The sequence below is a fragment of the Zootermopsis nevadensis genome, unplaced genomic scaffold (genome assembly GCF_977971745.1).
Source record: "Zootermopsis nevadensis isolate Lab colony 2312 unplaced genomic scaffold, Znev_1.0 Znev_ptg000001l, whole genome shotgun sequence".
NCBI lineage: Eukaryota > Metazoa > Arthropoda > Insecta > Blattodea > Termopsidae > Zootermopsis > Zootermopsis nevadensis.
This window is the reverse complement of record NW_028259133.1, coordinates 16290437-16314265: the sequence shown is the minus strand read 5'-3', so window position 1 is coordinate 16314265 and position 23829 is coordinate 16290437. Positions and strand designations below refer to the sequence as shown.

The window sequence follows — 23829 nt, the reverse complement described above, 5'->3', positions numbered from 1 at the left end:
AGAGGGGGAAGTGTCCACTTAATTACTCTCGCAATGCTACCAACCTTCGACACAACAGTGGTAAGGGCTCACCTCTTTTGCCTTTTTTTTGGGACCAACATAGTGCAATTGAGTTTCATACCTGCTCCGGAGTACCGTACTTCTGTAAGGAATAGTCAGGGATGAAATATAACAGTAAAAATCAGCAACAAATAATATCGACACAAAGCGGAATGCAATTGTTCAGCACAGGAACAAATTCTATGCGTTTATGACGAATGTAACGAACCTTTGGATTACGTAACAGATAAATTAGTGGCCGGATAACTTTGTGCACCACAGAAGTGCAATATGAGACGGAATACACAACAGGTCCGTGGCCTCAAACTTTTTTCCCTTCCTCAAAAGCTATTTATTTGTAATACAAAGTTTATTCTCACTAGAATATAAGAACTGTTGTCCAAAATCTTTCAGATTTTTAAGTATATATTTTTATAAGTTTGCTCAAAAATCTGACGTGACACTGATTCTTATTATAGAGACAAAAAAGAATCGGGGAAAATTCATAGTAGGTATGTTTTAACAACACTTCATGGAAGCGTCAGCCCCATCACTAAATGTAGTTTGCACTTCCAGGACCTGCTATAGGCATTAAGGATGCAAGAGCTGAACAGTTTTTGGGGTCCCCAAGTTGTAGCCTAACACTACTACTGTCAAGTCTGCAATATGTTTTCAGTTAAAACAATGGGTTGCCGCTTTGGAATTCCTCATTAACTGAATGTAACGGTCCTTCTTGAGAAGTTGATAGTCGCTTACCTAGTCAATAAAATTTCCCATCGTTATGGAAACGTAAAATTAATTACAGTATTCACCAGAACCTACCGCTGAACTATACTTGTTAAACTGAACCCATTCTACACTCTTACATATTTAATAGGCGTATCCATCTACAACTCTGTCTCGCAAGATATGGACTCTTCACTCACTCCTTCTCATTCTTACCTGATTTCTACATTAGATCCATATCGACGAACTCTCTCTGTAGTTAATACCATGTTCAGAAACAGTCTAAGTTCTCCCCTAAGGCGACGAGAAATCAAGCTGCATATACGTAAACTACACACAAAACAACGTAAAATTATGAGATTTGGTTTTTACAGCTGTAAAAATTTGGATTGTCATCCTCCTGTTTGTGACTCAGCGTATTCTTATAGCGGTTACCAACGTTTTCTGTATTTTAATAGTTAGATTTTTATACAGGTGGCGGGAAGATAAATTATTCATAGGTAAAGGGTAGTAAGCATGCTTATATTAGCCTGTGGTAGCAACAGGCAGAGGTACCACCGACCAGTATTTCGGGACGTGAGGACAGAGGATTATCTGAGGAATCTTGTGAATTTATACGAATTCCAAGGTTTTATAAACCTTCAGGTAAACTGGAAGGTGACAGATGCCGTTAGTTTACACAATCAACACCCTCATTAAGACAACGACTTGGGAAACTTTCAGATGATTGAGGCCGGAACCAGTCAACAAGTGACCTAACTCCTGTGTATGCATCAAAATAGCGCTTGAGACAAACAACGGACATGGTAACTAGGCATTTTTTTATTCTTAATCGTGTACTCTACACGAAGTATGCACGAACCGCTGCTGCATATTATCTGCGCAGAAACGTAGGCCGGGAAGAGGCCTTCTGTCTTCGGGAAGGCCGCGGACTTGTTTGCATGTGCACACAGGTGGCAGCCTGCAAGTCTGGAAATTTCCTCTGCAACTAAATTGCATTCCGTAATACAGAATAACTTCAGACTTTTCTGGCTCGCGACTTCCTTTGGCGTGATTAAATATCCCAGACTAATTTTTCCAAGCATATCAAAAGTACATTCTATGCTCCATATATCTGCAGCTTATTAAATGTTTAAGTTCGGTATTTGGGTGCAATAGTTGAAATTACCTCCAGGAATCGTACTTCCAGTAATTGACAGGCATGCTCAGTAATTTGGTTCAATACTCAGACTGCGTTATATTCAAAGTATATACCCATTGTTTAAATATAACTTTAACCATTACCCAATATTACTTCATGACATGGTACTCATTTAAGTACAGGTACATTACCTTAACCTTTAGAAAAGACAGTTGTCTCGCTATACGAAATGGAGACACCTACTCGTTTTTGACCTCGATACTAGATGCTGGTGAGTGGTCAATGTCACGCCCCAGCCCTATGGAAAGGACCCCTGGTACCCACTGGACAGGAGGCTGGGTTTGACCCTGAGACGTGACTTAAAAACTTTTGCCTTTGCAGGTAATTGAATATTAGTCATCCAGTCCGTTGTCAGACATAAAAGTGACTGAGCTAGCAAATCAAAAATGCATTTATGAATAAATTACGAAGCGACTAGAATCGGGGGTGGGGATGCTTACTACCAGTTCGTAATATTTTGTCTTGCAGTCTCCTATCTAAAAATGTAAAGATTAAAGCGTATAAAACTGCAATTTTCCCGATGTTCTACAAAGGTGTAAAACTCGATTTCTCAGCCTGAAGGATAAAGGGCAGGGTGCTGACAAGAATAAGAGGGTCTAAGAAAGAGAGAGTGGCAGAAGGGTCGAGAAAACACATAAGCAGCTTCATAATTTGCAGTCCCGCCCCACGAGCATCGCGGGGCCAGTGACAGCCGTTGCCACTCGCTCCGGCCCCAAGGATGGTTCTTCTGAAGACGGTAATGAAGTTGGAGGTTTTCAAAAACGAGGGTTGATAATTTGACTAGCTGAGCGACTATTAGCTTCTCAGAAAAGACTCAACTCCAACGAAAGACCACTTAGACCTGCAGTAACATAACTAACAAATTCCTGGTTAGTCCTTCCCACTAGTAAAACCAACTGGTTACACAAAGGCTGTTCTTATTTGTTTTACAGATCAATACCGGCGTAGTACTAACAATGTTTCCAAACTCGCCATGAGTTTTTTCGCTGTGATTTCTGACGATGATCCATAATTGTAACATCGAGTTTAAAAGGTGTATATTTATTTGCTCCTGTGATTATTATTTATGATTATACATATTACGAAAGATAAATCCCCTCCAAACACGATGCAAGTCAACTAGCCGGATTACCGCTGAAAGTGAAATCCCGTGTAAGATTCTTGCCCGGCCCACATTCCTACCTAACGGTCGCCAGATGTTTCGCCTCAGGACACACCAGGTGCGCTGCAGCGCACCTTAATTGGAAATGTCAACAGCGAAGTAAATCATCGTTTAACGCTCATCACCTTGCAGGCACCAAACAACTATTATATGCTGCACCTTGCGGGAGGTCAAGAGGTGGAAGGCACGCGGGACTCGTGTTGCCCGCGAAATTTCTTCTGTTGTCACTTAAGAACTACATAACGAACGTCGCGGAAGTGGTTAGCACGTCTGCCTAGTATTTGGGAGGTCCCGAATTCGAATCTCAGCCATCATAACAGGTTCCATATAAAAATGTCATTCAATTACAATTCAAATTGACATCTCAAACCGTTTATATTACAATGTCTTCATTGTGTTTGCCCTCAATTCCAATGATCTTTCAGGATCTCATCCCAAAGTTCGACACCATAATTTGGAGGATATCACTTGTGAATAGCAACAATTTCATATTCAGTAGGTGATCTGAGCTCCTCCAAAGTCTCTCAGTTGCCCTGGTAACCAAACAAAAATAAACGATAAATAGCTTGAGTATCACAGCGCATCAGCAAAATTTCTTCAAATTGTAATAGCTCATTGGAAGGGGGGGGGGGGGGGGGGGAAAGAGAGAAAGAATAATTTCATACCTACATTTTGTGCTACCATATATATCACATCAGTTTGCTGGAGAAAAAAAGATCTCCAAAATGTTGATGTGGCTGATAACCTGAAAATATTTCGTTGTATTCATCCACCACAGAACTTCTCTGTTTACATCATTACATTACTACACTATTATGTTTGGAACATAAGATTTCTTTATATATATTGCAGATGATTAAATTACACGACTTGCAAATGTATTTTGTTTCGCTAAGTTTATATTACAATATTGTATCAAACACTTTCAAAATACACAAATCTTTCCAGTACCAATTGTGAATGCAAAGTCCAACTGAGAAAAGACTTTACTTACTGCAGAAAACGTCCAGCTGCCTGACCCACTTTGGTCAAGTCCACCCACTAAAGGTTAAGGAAAAGTGGTATCTTAAGTTCTTAATGAAGATTTATCTTTATTGAGAGAGATGTAATAATTATAATTATCACAAAGACAACTATCTTGCAAGCTAGTTTCAAATCTGTTGCTGCTGTTGTGATTTTTCTTCCCCGGCTTCCTTGTTCACGGACTGTTCAAACTCTTCTGGACCAACAAGCCTCTTTTTCCCAAAAGGCGGTGGACCTATCAATTTCTCCACATCGTCATAGTTTAATGTTTCCTTTTTCAAAAGAGTTTCAGCCAACTGAAATAAAACAACCTGATCAGTGTGTTTGGATATGTAATGGAACTTCATATAGCGCCAGTTATATGCACTTATTTTGTAAACTTCTAACAATATCTTCCACGGCTGTGGCCACTACTTACTCCTCTCACTCTCGCAGTCAACAGACTCAAATTTGACTACTTTCCACGTTTTCAAAAGTGAGTTTGAGGTTCTCTCAGCAGTGAGTATAAATGCGGCTGTCTTCTGGATTGTTGCTCCATATAGTCTGGTAGAAATTTACTAATTTTTCTGAGGTGCTTGCTGCCTCCATCGTTAGGCAATAAGCGTTGATGATGGAGGCAGCAAGAACCTCTGGAACATCAGTTAATTTCTACCAGACTATATGGAGCAACAATCCAGAAGACAGCCGCCCTCACGCTTACTGCATATACATAATTTTATTACGTGAAACTGATTATGACATTCTCAACAAGAACATGTATTTTACAAATAAAATTTCTGAGTTTTGTTTGGAATATGATGTACAGGTGCAGAAACCAATCCATCTCCCATACCATGCATCTACTGACAGACTTCATGAGTTGTTCTGTACAAACTTAATTACATGTAGAGAGACGATCTGTGTCTAATACTTGCCAGTTCAAGCTTCTCCTTATTCTCTTTGAGAACCTGCTCTGTTTTCACGTAAGCAGCAGTCACCAGTCTGTAAGCCTCTTCATCAATCAGAGCAGTCATTCGCTTGCTGTACGGACGTTTCCCAATTTCTCTTGTCTCTTCTTCAGGAAAAGAAACCAGACCCACCAACTTGCTCATGCCATAGACACGCACCTGTGCATACGCCATCTTAGTCACCTTCTGCAAGTCATTCTGTGCACCAGTTGTTATGCTGTTGAACGTGAGTGATTCAGCGACACGCCCTCCCAGTGCCATGCACATTCGTTCAAACAACTGCAACAAAAAACATCCCCTACTATAAATCCATTTACTGTACGTTGAATCTTTTTTTCTTACACAAGTTTACAAACAAATCATAGCTCAAACATGAATGAACAAAGCTTGAACTGATCAACACATTTAGTGGCAATGATTCGTTAAAAATAACTTCAACAATTTAGAAACAAATTAGGAATCCCGCAAACTTCAAGAACTGATATTATATGGCTGCAATATCCTGATTAAAGAAATATGCAAAATTTCAGTATATAAAATGCCACTTAAATACCTATATATTCATGAGCCGGTGATAAACTAAAATAATATAAAATATTTATCAGAATAGCCAGGCACATATAACCTCTGGATATTCAGGTACACCCACAGCAAGTTTGAATCTGCTCAGGGCATAGTGTTAATATTTTTCTGTGATGGTAGAGGCCTTGTAATGGTCTAATCCCTCCTCAAGCCCCACTCCCTATCTTAGTAATGACAAATGTAGATCGCCATGATGCGATACCCAACTGATTTTAAAAGAAGATTTTTCTTCTCACCTCTTCTCTAGAATACAACTTCTGATCAGTTGGCATGTACTGTGCAAATCCCAAAGCCAGAGTGGTGCGAGGAACAATGGTTACTTTGAGGAGAGCGTCGGTGTAGCGGAGCATCCAGCCAACAATAGCATGACCAGACTCGTGGTAAGCCACCACCTTCTTCTCTGCCGGTGACATAACATGGCTTCGCTTCTCTGTACCACCAACTACACGCTCCACTGCATATTCTAGGTTCTCTCCACGCACTATAGTCTGTTTATAACGGGCAGCATGTAAAGCAGCTTCATTGCAGACATTAGCTATATCAGCACCTGTGAAGGACGTGAGGATGATGTGGTCTTGGTGCACTTTATTTTAAGTTGCAGCAAAACATCAACATTCCAGGGAAAGCACACAAATGTTTTTTATGTTTACAAGGATTACTGTGCAAATAATAAATGTGGTAGAAACAGCACCACATCACAGTTGTGATGTACCTTACATTTCATAAGCTGGATGTACTCAGGTGTCGGCTGTCACACGAACAGACATTTTAAACAAGGCATGGAGAAGAAGATTTTGTCCAAAGACAGAGTTAATGAGAGGAAGTTGTAAAAACTACATAATGAGGAGGTTCATACTTCCCATTTTTCTCATTATTTGTTACGGTAAACAAATTAGAGGATAAGATGAGGTCATACAGCACATACCCATCTGCCAACGGCCATTCCCTAAAATTTTCACAAAGTGTAAGAGTTCCAGACTATCATTTATTATATTTACCAAATACCATGCAATCAAATCAAGGAAGATGAGATTGGCGGGATAGACAACATTCATAGACACACAAGGAGATAATTTCGGATGAAATAATAATATTATAATGGATACCTAAGAGAGTGTGAGGTTATGCACTAAATTCAATTGGTTCAGGTTAGACTCTTTTGGACGTGGTAACGAACCTTTAGGGCCCATAAAATACGAAGAACTTCTTGACTATCTGGGTGGCCATCAGTTTCACAAGGACTCTGCCTCATGAAGTTACTTTATTACTCTTAGTTAGTCAAATCTGGCCTCTGAAGGTTCTAATTTGGTATAGATTATAATATTCTATACTTATGGTTGGTATTTTTTATGGTTTTTTACAAGCAGAAATTTAGTGCCACAATATACAGCAAATACCAGATATTCATACAGCCAAAGTGCAAACAATGTTTTGAAATATGGCAGCCAAACAATTTGTTCATTAGAAAAAACATATAAAAATTATAAGGTATTATGGCATTTATGGAAATTTGGAATCCTGAGCTAGTCCAACAAACTGGAAAAACTTTGGATAATACTATTCTGGACAACAGCATACAGTAGCAGGTAAATTTCATTTAATGAAACTGCATTTGTGTCTCCAAAATCCATCTCCTAAACATCAAGTAGGAAAACAACCACCATCTTAAATTTTCTAGGAAAAACTGGTAACAAGGCAACTGTAATTTTCAGGCCCTGCATACTGCTATTTAATTTGGATGGCCCGCTCAGAATCGCTTACAATGATATAACATACCGCTGAAACCAGGTGTCAGGTGTGCCAAGCGTTTTGAATAATTTTCAGGAGAGTTTTCAAGAGAGATGCACTTCAAATGTTGTTCAAATATTTGCTTCCTCTCTTCTAAAGTTGGCAGATCTATCAGAATATGCCGATCAAATCTTCCAGGCCTTAGAAGTGCCTAAGGAAGAAAATGAGTAACTAAGCATATTACATGTATTTCCTCTTTTAACCCACAGTTAACAACAAAAGCATTAAAGTGTTGATGCATTTAAATCCTCCATTTCTATTATTAACTTCATTGCACTCACTTTGTCCAAAACATCATCTCTGTTGGTTGAAGCCAGCATAATAACTCCTTCCTTGGAAGCCATACCATCCATCTCAACAAGCAGCTGATTGAGGGTCTGTTCCCCTTCTCCAGAGGCCTCATCAAACTGACCGATACCTGCACTGCGTTTGCGACCAATAGCATCAATCTCATCAATGTAAATAATACATGGGGATCGTTTTCGTCCCTCTTTGAATAAATCCCGAACTCTTGCGGCTCCAAGACCACCTATCATCTCGATGAACTCTGAGCCATTCATGGATAAGAAAGGAACATTAGCCTCAGTTGCAACAGCTTTGGCAAGCAGTGTCTTCCCACATCCAGGTGGTCCAAGTAACAGTGCTCCTTTAGGCACCTACACACACAATAAAATATGTAATTTAGAAGACTACAAATATCAACGCTGCTACCATATCAATTGGGTAAGGATCCATGGCAGATTATTTTTGATTATATGAAAAATACTGCAACATCAAACAAAGAACTGGGGCCAAATTTTGGCTGAGATGAAGAAAATCAATTTAACTAAACTTCCCCCACCATCAATACTACCTTAGGAAGCTTTCTGTCTTCTGGGTTGTTGCGCTGTGTAGTCTGGTAGATGTTTACCAACGTTTCAGAGATCATACTCGATTCATTCGATTCATCACCCTGATGACAGAGGCAGTATGACCTCTGAAACGTTGGTAACCATCGACCAGACTACACAGCGCAACAACCCAGAAGACAGAAATCTTCACTGATGTGAAAACCTCAAATCTTACAATACTACATTATATTGATCACAAGACAATATTAATTAAAAGACAACTGGGATACTGGGAACGACCCATTTTACAAGTGCTTGAGCACTGCGGGTCCCAACTTTTCGTTGGCTTGATCTATGGACATTTGGTAGGACTCCTTGGACGAGGGATCGACCCATCGCAAGGCCTCTACATGTACACAGGACAGCACAACACAGAAAAACGCAGACAAACATCCATGGCTTGAGTGGGATTCGAACCCTCGTCCCAGTGACCAAGCGGCACAAGGCCCACACCTCAGACCACGCGGCCGCTGCGGAAAAAGACAACAGTATGCCCAAAATGTATCCACATTTACTTTTGACAGTTTATTGACTGGATGAGCAGTATGTATGATATTTTACTGAATGTAGAAATTAACTCAATAGGGCAGAATCATTGAGAAAATTAAAGACATTTAGCTAGTCAAAAACTTCTGTGCCTTTTACAGAACCAAAAGCTTCATCACTGTGTTCATAAGGTGGTAATAATTTCTTACAACAGGAAAACTGTTCTGGTCTGAGTGAGGAAAAAAGTTGGACCACCCTGATATAAACAATGGGATAAATTTCAACATGCATTGTGCATCTGCCTGCAGTTTTATGAGAACTTAATTCATAAGTTGCACAAGCTCATAAGATGCAGATATGCAGACGTGAAGGCACAACAACGTGTGATGCAGTATAGATTTGTACTGATTGGAACACAAATAAAACAAAATGTAGGAAGTGCTGATAGCATCATAACAAGGAAATTGAAAATGCACGCAAGACTATAACTTTATTATCTACAAAACAAGCTCCTTTCCCTTGTACTGAGCAATGATGTGCTAACTGGAGTAGTGGTAAATTTAGAAACAGATTATGTTTCCCTAAATTACAGGCCCATATGATCCATCCTAAACGAAACCACACACTCTACACCCCCTGTATACAACAAAGTAAATGACAAAACCAATGGATGTATATACAGAAGCGAAATGCGCACAGTTCGGTGCATAGATATCTAATATCAAACAGATTTTCTGAATTTAATACTCAAAAACAGACTGCATTCCACAAAAGAGTAACATCAGTACTATAACCCATTACCTTAGCACCCAAACGTTTATAATGTTCTGGGCGTTTGAGGTAGTCAACAAATTCCATAACCTCTTGTTTAGCCTCTTTTAAACCAGCTACATCAGAAAAATGAACTCCTTTACCTGGCCCAGTAAGTGGATCAACCAATGTAAACTTTGCCCGACCAAGTTGTGTCTGAAAAATGAACCACTGTTATTTCCACAAGTATAATTCTGATACAACTCAATATTTTGTAACAAACTAATGACATTTTTAATTTTATTCAGTTAAAACCTAAAAAAAATTAGCTAAAAGTAGTTATGAGAAGTTAGCTCAACCTACAGACCTGTATCTCCGTACATAAACATTTAGCATCATAACACATTAACCATGTGAAGACATTTCCTGGTTCTCACACTAATCAGCAGCAACACAGGACATTGACTTCCAGGCCACGCAAGTTTGAGAGATTGCAGTTCATTTATTTCTTGGGAGATATTAATATCTGATGGCCCTACAGAAAGCCAGTATGTTGGACATTATGATGACCATAAAATAATCTCACTAAGTTAAAAAACAAATAAATAAAAAGAAAATTTTAAAAGTAATAAAAGCTGTTTCATGTTTCTGAGAATTACAACTTATGGAGAACAAGAATCTTTAAAAAATAGTGTTCCACATTATAATCACATATACAAACAATAAAGTGCTTTAATTGGCATGATTTTGAAGAACAGAACATAAACCATATTGAAAGATGTAAACATTACATTAAACTACAATAATATGTTACAAAATTATCACTTCTTTGGTACTACACTTCTAAATGTTAATATTTTAATCTATCGTAATAGATACTTTCTAATTCTATATCAAATTACAGCTCAATAAGGGACATATCTAGAAGCCTGTCCTTTGAGTAAGCATGAATTTCCTATCCAAACAATTATGTGGATTTGAATGAATGCACTCAGACAAGATTTAGTATTGTTAATACAGCATAAAACATCCTTCAACACTTTATTCAAATGTACCAACATTGTATTTAAAAAATTCAACTGAACATACAAAAGTATCCATGCTGATTGGAGGCCTGATACTTTTACTGCGTGACAGCACGGATAACAACAAACCAACGACAATGAGTGAGGCCAGTAACTTTCCAGCTGTGTCCGAACTTCTTTCATAGATGATGGGGACTCCATTATCAACTGTGAGGCCCAAATTTCTTTCAGCTTCTCGCAATTTCTCCTCAAATCTCTTCATATCAACAATGTTCATGTGAAATGTTTTATGATCAATCTGAATAACAAAATCAGAACACACATATTATAACAATTTCTGCCTTTAATTACCAATTATACTTTTGCTCGTATGGCAGGCATCTTGGTTATTATTTAGGAAATGAGATGAATTTCATTATTGTCAGCTTCAGGACTGCATTTATACACATGCTTTAACAGTGATATTTGGTTATTTTTAATTATATATATATATATATATATATATATATATATATATATATATATATATATATATATATATATATATTGAATGGTTGCCTTAACACTGTCTAGTGATTCTATTTCTCACAGAGTCACAAAATTAACACTATTTCCCATTAATGTTCTCACATGACTGACTGACTGAGATTACTTTATAGAATTCTATCAGAGTAAAAGCTTCAATTCTACAACAAATCTCTAGTAAAATTTAATAAATCTGTTTATTCCTTACTCTTTTTCCTTTTATAATTGCACCATCATGCAAAATGATGGTCACAATGTCAACATCAGGTCTAACTATAACTTCTTCCACTTCTCCTTTGGCCAACATATGATGGACAAATTCATTCCATGACACATAACGAATCACCTGAAAGAAGACAATGGAACTTATCCAGAACAGTGTTTTCCTACCACTTTTTCTGGGGAACCTTTATAGTCACAAAAATGTCTGGCAGAATCCCACACAAGAACAAAGATCTGCAGTTTACCAAAAATATAATACAAAACAGCACAGGTGTTAAAGATTCTAAATTATATAACTGATTTTCTATGGTATATTTATGACAATAAACAAGGAGTTTTGGGTACAACTCACAGAACCTTGTTTCCTATTGCGAGTACTTCAAGCCTTACAAATCTTCTGTCAATATTACATTTAAGTATGTACATTTACATCCAACAATAAAATGTAGTTCATTTCAGAAGTTAGCATGCAGAGCTCATGTAAAGATGGTCACAGTACTGAATCTGATTGCAGTCAGTGTAACTCTAGCCTTGCAATTTGAAACATGTTACAAATTGTAAGACTTGAGGTTCTCACAGCGGTGAATATGAAGATTTCTGTCTTCTGGGTTATTGCGCTGTGTAGTCTGGTCGATGTTAACCAATGTTTCAGAGGTCATACTGCCTCCGTCATCGCCCTGATGACGGAGGCAGTATGACCTCTGAAACGTTGGTTAACATCGACCAGACTACACAGCGCAATAACCCAGAAGACAGAAATCTTCATGTTACAAATTGATATCTACCAGACTACACAGTGCTACATCCCAGAAGACAGCCAACTTCATGTTACAGACATTATTGCTTTAGTTTTATTACTATAATACCATTATTTTCTTCTTTGCCAGATATAACTTCAAAGACTGATGCAATCACCATATTTATAACTGCTGTCTTCACAATAATTCAAAAACAATCTGTAGGCATGTTTGTAACCCATCTTCATACACTATTTCATATTCAATGATTTACTAGTTATTGTAGTCAGACTCAAAATGAAATTAATATTTTCACACAGCTGTCATGTTGTTGTTTTACATTGCATAAAATATAACATTAACAAAGTTGGATAATTTTCATGACACTATACAAAGGTGACACACAGACTGCATGGTGATTTTGATAGCAATACTGGACCAAGTGGTTGAGAAGTACATAACAGTTCTGGTGATGCTTCAGTTAAAACAAAGTATCTGCAAACTTCGGCTACATAACAAACAGTAAGAGGAAGATGGAAATGGCAAGGGGGAGCATAATGTCTTGCATGCTACGGCTTCCACTCATTCCCTGTACCTTGGCTGACTGGTCACCAATGGGCATGTTTGTAATGGTCAACTAAGCTTGGTGATATCTTGTGACAAGCAAACAAGAAACTTCATTTAGTGGTGTGCATGTGGGCATCAGTAGTGGAAACTGTATTTCAAGCACTTACATAAGCTAAATAACTATGTGTGGGCAGAAATGACATCCAAATCAATAATTTTGGATTCACGGCTGAAATGCTTGGAAACCCCTCCTGTATAACAATTATGAAATCAGGGCTCAACATCAAAAGCATCTGAAATTCAGACTTCATATAACAGTCCTTCTTGTGAAATGAACAAGTTACTTACCTAGCTAACAAATTTCTTACCTTTCATAAAACCTGATGGTTCATTACAATGTTCAGTAGAGACTACCATTGGATCCAGTTACTCCACAACTTCACATCCTATTTCTTTATTATTTATCTATCCTCTGTCAGAAGATTTCTGATATTTCTTGCATAGGTTAATTGTCAGACACCTTGCACAACCAAATTTACAAATTATCTCCCATGCTATTATCATGTGCCAAGTGTCATATCTTTGCTACTTATATGGTTTGACCTTTCTTCTAGTAGTTCTAAGAATGGAATCACAGATGGCAGGAGGTTACATTCATAAACATAAATTTGTTCCTAGTAGCAATGAGCATGGAAAGGAAAAATATGGAAAAGGGTAAAGATAAATTTTACTATAATCCTACCATGTAAGCCTGGATTTTTCATACTAACCTCATCACTTTACAGAGTAAAAATATGAACACCTCTTATCCTCCCTATGTGGGTTACACGTCTATCAACTAATACCCTAATATTATTTGGTTTAAGAGTACAAATTACAAAGTAACTTACTTCATCCTCCAGTTACTTTCTCTCTTTGGTCCAAATTGTATTTTCAGCACCCAATTAACAATTATGCTCAACTATGTACTTCCCTTAGGGTAGGTTTAAAGTTTCACACCTGTATTACTAATGTTTCTAAACTTTTGCGAAGAACATAGCATTTTATGTTCTGCATAATTGTTACACAGCAGAAGAAATAACTAAACATAATTTATTTGCATGTACATGCAACTAACCTCTGGTTGATTGCTACTTGGAAACAGAAGGGAGACAATTGCTATAAGCATATATGCAGTCAGCATCCACAAAAAGGCTTTAGCAAGCAATGATGAAATTTTACTATCATCTTCATCATCCTTGTTTGGTTTCTTGTCATCACCATTTTGGGGTGGCTTCTGCTGTTGCTGAGGGGCTGAACCTGTAGAATGTATACTTCTTACTTGAAGGTAATTTGAAAGCTGATGTGTAGTCCTAAGACCAGAGCGATGTAGGAGGCTGAAGACTGCTTGGTATTCCCTTTTTATGTGCTTGTAAACCTTCAAAGAAAAAAATAAAATAAAAAAACAGCCTATGTACATTGACTTTCAACAAATCACTTGAATAAAAAAGCAAGACAAACACTTTAACAATAATATGTAACCAAACAATTCGAAGAGAACATCCTAAATACTTTCAAGATGATATGAATGCTGACTTTCACAGGCCACAGACATTACCACACCATAGCTTATGATTATATCCTGTCACTTACATGGAAAATCACAGAAACCTCAATCAGGACAGTTAGTCTTGGATTGGAATTCAGAAAGACCTTTGATCTATGATGCCATAATGTTTGGCTAATTCATAGGCTAGAGTAGTGGTTCCATTGCAAGCAAGAAGGATAAAATAATTAGCCTTGTCTCAAGCATCCTAAAATATCCCATATCGTATACAAGGCCAAAATATCAAGAAGTGGGAAATTACCACAGAAAAGAACTCTTCCTATGGCTCATATAAGATACTTTCTAGCCAAGTATAACACAAGGTTTCAGTCCTGGTAAGACCATTTTTAAATTAACATTTGGATAATTATTCTATGTTCAACACAAAAAAAAATGATATTTCTGTGAGCCCTAACCTAAAAACACCCACAATCATTTTTGGTGCTATAAAAATAATCTTCCAAGAATGTAATGGAAAACACTGTATGATTATCAGTCCCAATATAATCTCATTAACATCCATAATTTTTCTATTGGAAATCAACAAAACTAAAGACAGGCTCTTGAATACACTGATTTCCCTGCATGTAATGACTAAAAAATCAAAGCTAATGAAAAGAAAAATAACCCATTTTCATATTTCTGGTAAATTGATTTGTGGTACTTTCAATCTGTGAAATGCAATGAAATTTCTGCAATCCTGAAAGTTTCACATAGCGCAGAAATCTGAAATTACTTACTTGTGGATTCAATTTTCTACTCCCAGTGGTCTGGTATAAGTTTTTACTGCAGTGCTTGATAATACACTTCTCATTATTCAATTCACTTTTGCATCTATTAAAGTTACACCCGCCGTATACATTAGACATTTCATTATAACATACAAACCGCCTAATTATGTTATCTACTATGCGTTTTGTCTTCATTACAAACATTTTGGGAGATGTCTTCAAATCTTATGCAACTATATAAACTACGTAAGATAATGCGTTGTAAAGTTGTGCGGTTTCTATCACCGTAACATAGCAAAGAAAAAAAATTATAATAGACGAGCATTCATTATGTTGTATAGAAATTAAAAACAGTCACATTTTAACTAATAATCAGTATATTTATATCACTTGGTGAAAATTTACAATTTATAGACAGTCGCCATATTTGTTACCAACAGTATAGCCAACATCACGAATATACCAGATAAAATATAATTAAGATACTTGACACAATCTTGTTAATTTCTGGACAATTAGTAGGGAATTTAATGACTTTATATCAATTGCAGACATTTTACAGTGTCGAGTGGGGTTCTGACGTAGGTCACGAACGGGTGTAGCATTAATGTATCAAACAAACCAACCAACCATTTAGAATAATGGCCACCAAAGTACTGATAACAATTTGTTTCCATTTATGAATCTGTTATCATCATAGTCAAAGATATAAATAATACTGTTTGCCTTGAAATCAAAGATAAACAGCCATGCCTGTACAGTTTTGAGACGTTCCTAAATAATAGTACTAAATATGCGCGTATTCGCCATGTTTCGGTATCTGAATTAACACACAAATTTGATATTGGAGAGTTTTTCTATAATTTGTCGGAATATTATAATTTTGGTTACAACTGGACAACAAAAATTGACACTACGTAAATTTCTGCATCTTAAACCTAACCAGTGGCGGCTCGTGAGTCTGAGCAATGGTAGTGCTGTGAAAGGGGAAAAATCAGAATAGTTTTTCAACACATAACAATATAAATAAATGAAAAGTAAATTTATATTAGGAGAAAACCCAAACGTGCTCGACGATGTTTAAACATAACCTTCCAGGACTTAACCAGCACTTCTCCGGAATTCCTCCAGCACTTCACCATGACCAAAGTACTTCCGCATAAAATCTCTACGACTTCTCCAGCACTACTCTAGAACTTATCCAGGACTTTTCCAGGGATTTTCTAGGATTTCTCCAGCACTACTCTAGAACTTCTCCAGGACTTCTCCAGCAATATTCTAGAACTTATCCAGGATATCTCCAGGAATTTTCCAAGACTTCTCCAGCAATTCTCCAGGACATCACTACGACCACCCTATGAACACAATAGAAATTCTCCAGGACAACCCAACCCATCGTAAAACAACAACCATATATAACGTACCCTTAAATCACCCGACTTAACTAAACCTAACCTAACCTAACCAATCCTTACCTGACCTAAAGTAACCAAACCTAACCTAATCCAAAAGCAACTTAATCAAATTTAACTTATCCCAATCAAACTTGAACGAATCCAACATAATCGACCCGCATAGGATCAAATCAACCACCGCTTAAGGACTTCCAAATAACCTTCCTGGACTTCTCCAGCAATTCTCCATGATAAAAAAATTTGCGCTTAACGTCTCCAAGACTTCTCGGACACTACACTAGGACTTTTCCAGGATTTCTCCAGGACCCCCAACGATACCGCAAGGACTGGCTAGGATAGCTTTCTAAAGCTGTATGTTGCCCTGAATATGGAAACTTCAGCGTATTTTAGGCACACTCTCAGGCAGCTAAATTTTCTCGAAAAAAAGAGTTTATTTAGTGAGGTGTCGTAGCATACTGACAAGTTATTTTAGTGGAAATTAAGTTCTTTGTACATATGAGAAGTAAGCCGATACATGAAATAAGTGACGCAGCTGGAAATGTGAGCACAGCTTATACAAGAATTTAATGATCTAAACAACTTCAGTGAAAAAGTATGGGCTACCTGGTAAGTGACATTTATTCACACATCAAAGGGTCTCAAATAGAATTACGGGTTTGGAAACACAGACGCGAAATAGTAACGCATCTCTCTCACACGCGTCTCTCCTACGCTGAGTAAGAATATAAACATTCAGCAATACTTGCTTTATGTTAGAAAAGCTGCTAGATTTCTGCAGAGGACACCAGCCCATATTTTTACGTAGGCTAATTCAGTTCTCATATTGCATTTCAGATTTGAATAATTACAAAATAAATTATTAAATAACATCAGTGATTTTCGTTTAGAGAATTAACTAATTTTAAGCACACCGCCTTCCTAAAGACACCCTTTTATTTTATTTAACCAAATTATGAAAATAAGTAATGAATGAAAATTTCCAATAAAGAAAACGGCGGTAATAATACTAATTCTAGGCCTACTACTACCACCACCACCACCACCACGAATAATAATAATATAATAAACCAAATATTATAATCCGAAACAAAAACGGAACTTGCCTCTTAATTGACATAGCAGTACCGACTGACAGGAATGTGATTAAGAAGGAAGCTGAGAAGATCTTGAAATACAAAGACCTTCTCATAGAAATACAGAGAATGTGAAAAATGCAAGCAAAAGTAATCCCAATAGTAATAGGAGCAACAGGAACTGTCTCCAGGTCACTCAGAAAATATTTGGCCAACATCCAGGGCGAACACGACATCAGGGAACTGCAGAAGACCGCCATTTTGGGATCTTCATACAGCATTCGAAAGACTGTCGTAAAATAAAATTATATAATAGATGTAGCACTTGCTAAAAACAACATGTATCCCGGAAATAGCTGCTGCCCTATGTACCTTAGGGACAAGGTCTGTCTCGGGTACATGGAAGTACATACCCCATAAAGTGGTGAATAGATGGGATAATAATAATAATAACTACATGGAGTAGAATCCGTCTTGAGTAGTTGACAGACACTCAACTGTTCAAGGAATTCCTCGTCTTTTACGGAACTCGTGATGAAAGAAGCCTCAAGCCTTCCACAGGACCGCATCCTGAATCAACTGAATTCAGTCCATGCTTTACAAAGTATTTCTTCAAGGCCCATTTTAATATTGTATTAACATCTGCGCCTAGGCCTCCCAAGCGGCCTCTTCCCATCAGTATTTCCATTAAAATGTTATAGGCTTTACACGTCTCATCTGTGTGTCATGTGGTGCTTTTTGGTCAATGAATGATTTGATTAACTCAGGGATACTGGTTTTACAAAGCAGTATTTGTAATTAAGTGACAAATCTAATGCTATCATAATCGTCCTAAATTCTATCGCCACGAACGCACTAGGTGACGAATAGTCTACAGATTGTAAAAATCCTTATTACCACATTTTCTCCTGTTACTTTAAATTTCGTGACTTTGTAATTGTACGATGATTAATGTTCCGATTATCTATCAGCTGTTACGCAGTTTGTTACAGGGCTGTCGGCCTAGTAACGCAATGTTTCCTATGGTTAGCCGCGTTGTGGACAACTGGTCTAATCCCTGTTTCGTGTGACTTACAGCATATTTCCTTTGCTGAAGATGCCGCTCTGACGTTCCTCCAAAAGCCAGGATGCAGCTCCTTTGTCGGCATTTCCAGTCCCGGAGTCTCCATACGTTTCTGCTGCAAGGTATGGGAGTAACTGATTAGTCATTTGGGACCAAGACGCTCTGTGCCAAGTACATTCTCTGGGCACATTTTTCATTCCTCTGCTATGTAACTGCGCTCTGTCTTCTACCGTCAACATGCAACGGAATATCGGCAGCGATTACTGGCGGATCGGAAGGGATAAAGAAGGAAATGGTCAAGACATATGTTACAGCATGCACTTGGAGACGCTTACTTAAACTATAAAATAGTTGCGTTGGAAATCAAGCCTGGTACTTGCTAAAACGAAGTAAGAAATTATGCGTTAAAGATATTCTCTTATGATACAGATCGACTTTTAAATAAAACCATTTTTAAATTTACACAATGAATCTTTAATTGTAGGACTGTCACTTTTATTTCCCACTTGAGCTGAGTTATATTGCATTGTAAGCTACAGTTCATACTCGTTGATTGTAGGTTCTCTTTACGCTCTAGCGTAAACCGAAGACCATCTAATGGGCCCGTCCTTTTCTGTGTGTCTGTCTGTCGCACAATTACCTACGATAACACTTTTGAAACTATGACCTTGGATAACAATATTACCTTCGATACCACTGTTGTGTTTTGACAGTCCCTTCATCGCCCTGAATTTTAGTGTATTCAAAAGAGTACAGTTTTTTAATCTTGTTTTATGATGGGAGGCACAACCTACAAGGTATTGGAAATTCTCAATATGTAAAAACAAAAGAGGGGAAGAAGGAAAGAAAGGAAAAAATCAAGAAATAAAGCCCTTCGTGAGCTTCCATTTAATAATTCTTTTATTTGATGCTAATTCTTACAGTTACCACAGAGTCGTTAAATCTATTCAGTTTTCCTTTAATATTACCCTTCCATGTGCACCCAGATGTTCATTTCATATTTTCATCCAAATTTCTGTATGAACTTCTCATCTCTCCTTGCGTGCCCGTCCATTTCATCTTCCTCGTTTCGATCAACCTAATAATATCCGATGGACAGTCAAATTCTTATGCCCCTCATTACACAATTTTCTCCTATCTCCTGCCACTTTTCCAGTCTTCGAGCCAGATATTTTCCTCACTACTTCATCCTTAAGCACTCGATTTTGGGCCTATTCGTTCTTTACCCTTTTGAAGCTAAGTTTCGTGTAAATAGTACAGTATTTCCTCGACTTTAAGACTCACTTTTTCACATTTTAAAATTTTAAAATCGGGATGCTTCTTAAATTTGATGCTTTCTATCGATATAGCGTATTTATTCCTGAAAACCTATTACTAAATCAAGGGCATGTCTTACAATCGACGACGGCTTAAAATGGAGTTACTGTGGCATTTAAGAATTCATTCCTTACCTCAAACGAAGCACACAGATTCACCATTACAAACATCAATTTCCTAATGCTGTTTAAGAAAACAATCACTCCTCAGACCGAGAAACATACAAGACCCACAAATATGAAGTGTACAGTTAGATTGGTAAAGCAGGTGATACATTTAATTTCTGCTGGAATTTAAAGGTATAATGTAATAGATCAAGTTTCACGCAGATCGCACATTGGAATTGCATTGTAAATGACGCCAACAGCTACGTACACAGTCATCGCTTTGCAACTAGTGGCAGAGCCCGGGGTCGTAATTAGCAAGCAGGGATGGAGGCCGCCATCACCCGTGCGGATTTTCAAGCTTGCGCCAGCTGCGTCCCAACACTAATTAATAATTATCATTTTAACAGCTTTCTCTATTCAGCTGCCACCGCACGTCCCTTCTTCACACTAAACGTTCCCACAATTCAATTAGAAAATGAACGCCTACATTAATTTCATAAGAACGTCCGTATAATAGTGCACGGAATGTATACTAAAGGAAAGTCATTATTATTGTAGTTTGCACAAGATTTAACAGAATCCAAGGAAAATTAATTCCAAATAATATGAAAATTTTTATGCCAGTACACATATCTGCAATACAACGAAATGTCTATGTATATTTGTGCTTATAGCTACATTCATGTTTAGTGTAAGAAGCAAATAATTATGTTTTTGAATAGGTAAATGAATCTGATTAATGAAGTACAAATTACTGAAAATATCATGAATATTAAAACGATTCAACACAAGTGTAAAATTCATTCAAGATTTAAGTATGAATTCACATTGGGAGAATGGATGCAGGACTTAGCACTAGAAAAACAGATTGTTGAAGAAAAGCAATTCAGTCTATTTTTGCTACAAAATTTGTAATTTGCCAGTAAGAAACGAATATCAACGCCAATGAAGTATACATTTGGAAAATGTGACTGTGTCTACTTTAATTGAAGAATAGTGTCCCATCGAATTTTACGAATTTTAATAAATAAAAATGAAATAATTTCGTTTACATCTTGGTGTTCCAGCCCAATTTGTTTCATCCACACTATAAACTTCACTAATTACACCCAATAACCTGAATTAATCACCATTCAAATTCTCCTTGGTCATATCATCTCTTAGCTGCTCTTCAACATACCATTTTCCATTGATGAAAAATCTGATTTAAGATACGGCTTCTTTCCATCCTTTCAAAAAAATTCCCAATATTTCTTTCCATTTACATTCGTATGCCTATTATAAGACTGTAATTAATCTAAGTTATTTTAAACCCTCTTTTGATCTAGAAGCGAAACATCAGCTACTAATCTCAGAAATGCATTTGAACATGTTTACTGTTATTATTTCCTGTTGTTTTCCAAACATCTTGTGGTTATAAAAGAACATCTGAAATATCCTTAACCCTTTTAAGCCGAAGCTGGTATAAATAATGTATAAGAATTCAGAGCGCACAACAAAGAAAACACAACGCGCTACCATTACAGAGATCAACTGGATAATTCTGTTTAAGAAAACTGTGAATGTTTAAACGGAGCCGGTATATTTTTGTAGATCTGATAAGACTAATTATTGAAAATTCTAAGTAGATAAAATGAGTCGTGCCTAAGGCATTTCTTGTTTTTGTCTCTCGTTTATTTTCAGCCTAAAATCCTACAGATAAAAGCATTTTCTTTACACCAAATAAGAGATTACATGAAACCGTATGATGATGTTTTGTGGTCTCTTCACTCTAATGCTGAGACAGTACCTAAAAAATACGACCATTTCCTTCCAGAAACATTCAAAACCATCATCCATAACCATCCAACCATTCCAGTTAACTCGTCGTGGACTCTTGCCATAGCGAGTTTTCGGTAAGAAAGCATTATTTTGTTTTAAACTAGCATGGTAACTTGCCTACATTTAAAAAAAACTGGAAGTTTTCAGCTTAAACGTCAAAAGATGCCAGGATAGTTTACAATGCAAGTATGTAGCATTCATTTGTTTATTTATGGATTATCCGACACAGTTGTCAGTAACTATAACTACATAACATTGAATGATAGTACGATTAATGAATTATGAACTGGGAAGGACGTAGAAGAAAGATGTGATAGCCTGATTTTATGTAATATCTGAGAATTTAACTGGAAGGACTGAGGAAACCACAAAACCTCAGTTATGATAGATCCTACAACTTATGTAGCATATAACAAGAACTTTAAATAACCCACGGATCAATAGAAGATATTAAAAGTAAAACTATCAGTGTAGAAAATTGTACGTTATAGTTATTGATAGTATATAATTTATAAGTGTAAAGGACAAATTTTACGCTTTTGTGAGTACATTAATGGACATCCATATTCCATAAAATCGGGAAATATTTTGACCAGCTAAGCAATTATAAAATTTTCAAAAATATCTTGCATCACGGAGTTGAACCTGTACGGTTTATATACAGGCATCCGTTACACGAGGTCGAAGTACCAAACAGACATTAGAACTACAGAAAACCTTACTAGTTTCATATGAAGTTGGGAAAACAAAAATACGTGGATAGAGGCAGTACAGTAATTTATCCGGGAACGACTACGGGCTGGCTTCATTAAAATACCTATAGGTAATATAAATAACCGCTCGGTACAGACATCAGATGCGAGATTGTTTTTTTCAACAGCCCCTCCTCCCATGTTTACGAACATGGGCCGAATGGGGAAGCAATTAAGTGAGCGAATCTCCCCATGGGCGCTGTGTTGTTGTAGGGGCGAACTGTCGCAGCATCGAGCCAGTTTCTGATTGAAAATGTATAGTGCTTGCTCTTTTGTGGACGGGAATTTAAAAAAAATACCATCACAAGAGTGGTCAATGCTACGTTGGCTGTAGGCTTGCTGCCGGGACTGTTTTTGTTTCATGTTTGGTTTTGTTCGCATCGCCCGCTGGCACGCAGAATGTCCGTCCGTACGCTCACATTGCCCCCTCGCAGTCACTGATCGACTGCATTAGTGAGGCCACGGTCCAGGACGGACGAATCTGTTGTGTGGCCGATTGGATAAAGGTCTCGGGTCCAAAGATCTGGTCTTCGTTTCTGGATCAGTCTCGTTCACCAGTCGGTCTATAAATACAAAGACCACTCTGATGAAGGAGGCAACATGCACGTCTGAAATGTAGGTCAGCTACTGGCTAGGAATCAGTATGTATTCTGAAGATACTGCGAAATTCCATCTCAGTACAGATTTCTTTTTCGGTTTCCTGATGTACGATGTAAGTTTGTGCACGACCCATTGCGGACTCCCCAAATGCTTGCTTTAGCATTTCATAGGTTACCGTAGCCGTTTTGGCGAGTCTCTGGCAAAATTTGATGCACACGCCATTCCGAAATCGCAGGAGGGTCGGTGTAATGCACTACAAAAACGCCCGTAACTAAGAAACAAATACTAATTCGATGATGCCGGCTGGCACACTGATTCACTATGAATGTAGGCCGCACCCCCTAGCGGCAGAAGCTCGTACTACATCCGGTTCGCCCTCTATTGACACAGTCTTGAAACTTTCCGATCGCACCTCGTATGTAAGCAATTGATGAAAAACGTTTCAAGTTCCAAGTTGCTAAAGCGTGATCTCCCGATTTAATACATCAAAATCATAAAATAAAAATGTCCGTCTGTCTCGAGATTCTACTCCTTACAATTTGTTAGAAAGACTAGCAGGAGAAGCCTCGGAACTTTTAAACAAAACAATGTTGTTTCTCCCCCCCCCCCCCCCCCCAAATAAAGATCCCACACTTATATCTATGATTTTATTTTCTACTGTCTATCCTAAAAATTCTCTTTTGTATTTCAGACTG

General features: G+C 37.5%; 1 protein-coding gene and 1 long non-coding RNA gene across 4 annotated transcripts in view; one reads left to right on the top strand and one right to left on the bottom strand.

Annotated features, from left to right (window-relative positions):
• Positions 1 to 4194: 4194 nt before the first annotated feature.
• The window catches only part of Spg7 (SPG7 matrix AAA peptidase subunit, paraplegin), a 54862-nt gene continuing 35227 nt past the window's right edge, over positions 4195 to 23829 (bottom strand). Inside the window, exons 3-12 of one of the 3 annotated variants that reach the window (XM_022070817.2) lie at positions 18550 to 18652; positions 13788 to 14087; positions 11353 to 11490; positions 10684 to 10917; positions 9646 to 9810; positions 7750 to 8124; positions 7457 to 7619; positions 5917 to 6227; positions 5066 to 5377; positions 4195 to 4447 (exon numbers count right to left, since the gene is read on the bottom strand). In XM_022070817.2, the coding sequence (XP_021926509.1) occupies positions 4280 to 4447; positions 5066 to 5377; positions 5917 to 6227; positions 7457 to 7619; positions 7750 to 8124; positions 9646 to 9810; positions 10684 to 10917; positions 11353 to 11490; positions 13788 to 14087; positions 18550 to 18652 (2269 nt within the window). In that variant the 3' untranslated portion in view covers positions 4195 to 4279. Of the gene's footprint in view, positions 4448 to 5065; positions 5378 to 5916; positions 6228 to 7456; positions 7620 to 7749; positions 8125 to 9645; positions 9811 to 10683; positions 10918 to 11352; positions 11491 to 13787; positions 14088 to 14995; positions 15425 to 18549; positions 18653 to 23829 lie in introns of those variants that run through there. The other 2 variants (XM_022070818.2, XM_022070816.2) reach the window with 2 other exon arrangements.
• LOC110833137 (uncharacterized) lies at positions 15729 to 19004 on the top strand. The gene is made up of 2 exons (XR_002544138.2): positions 15729 to 17007; positions 18552 to 19004. It is a non-coding gene; the product is annotated as an uncharacterized LOC110833137 (long non-coding RNA).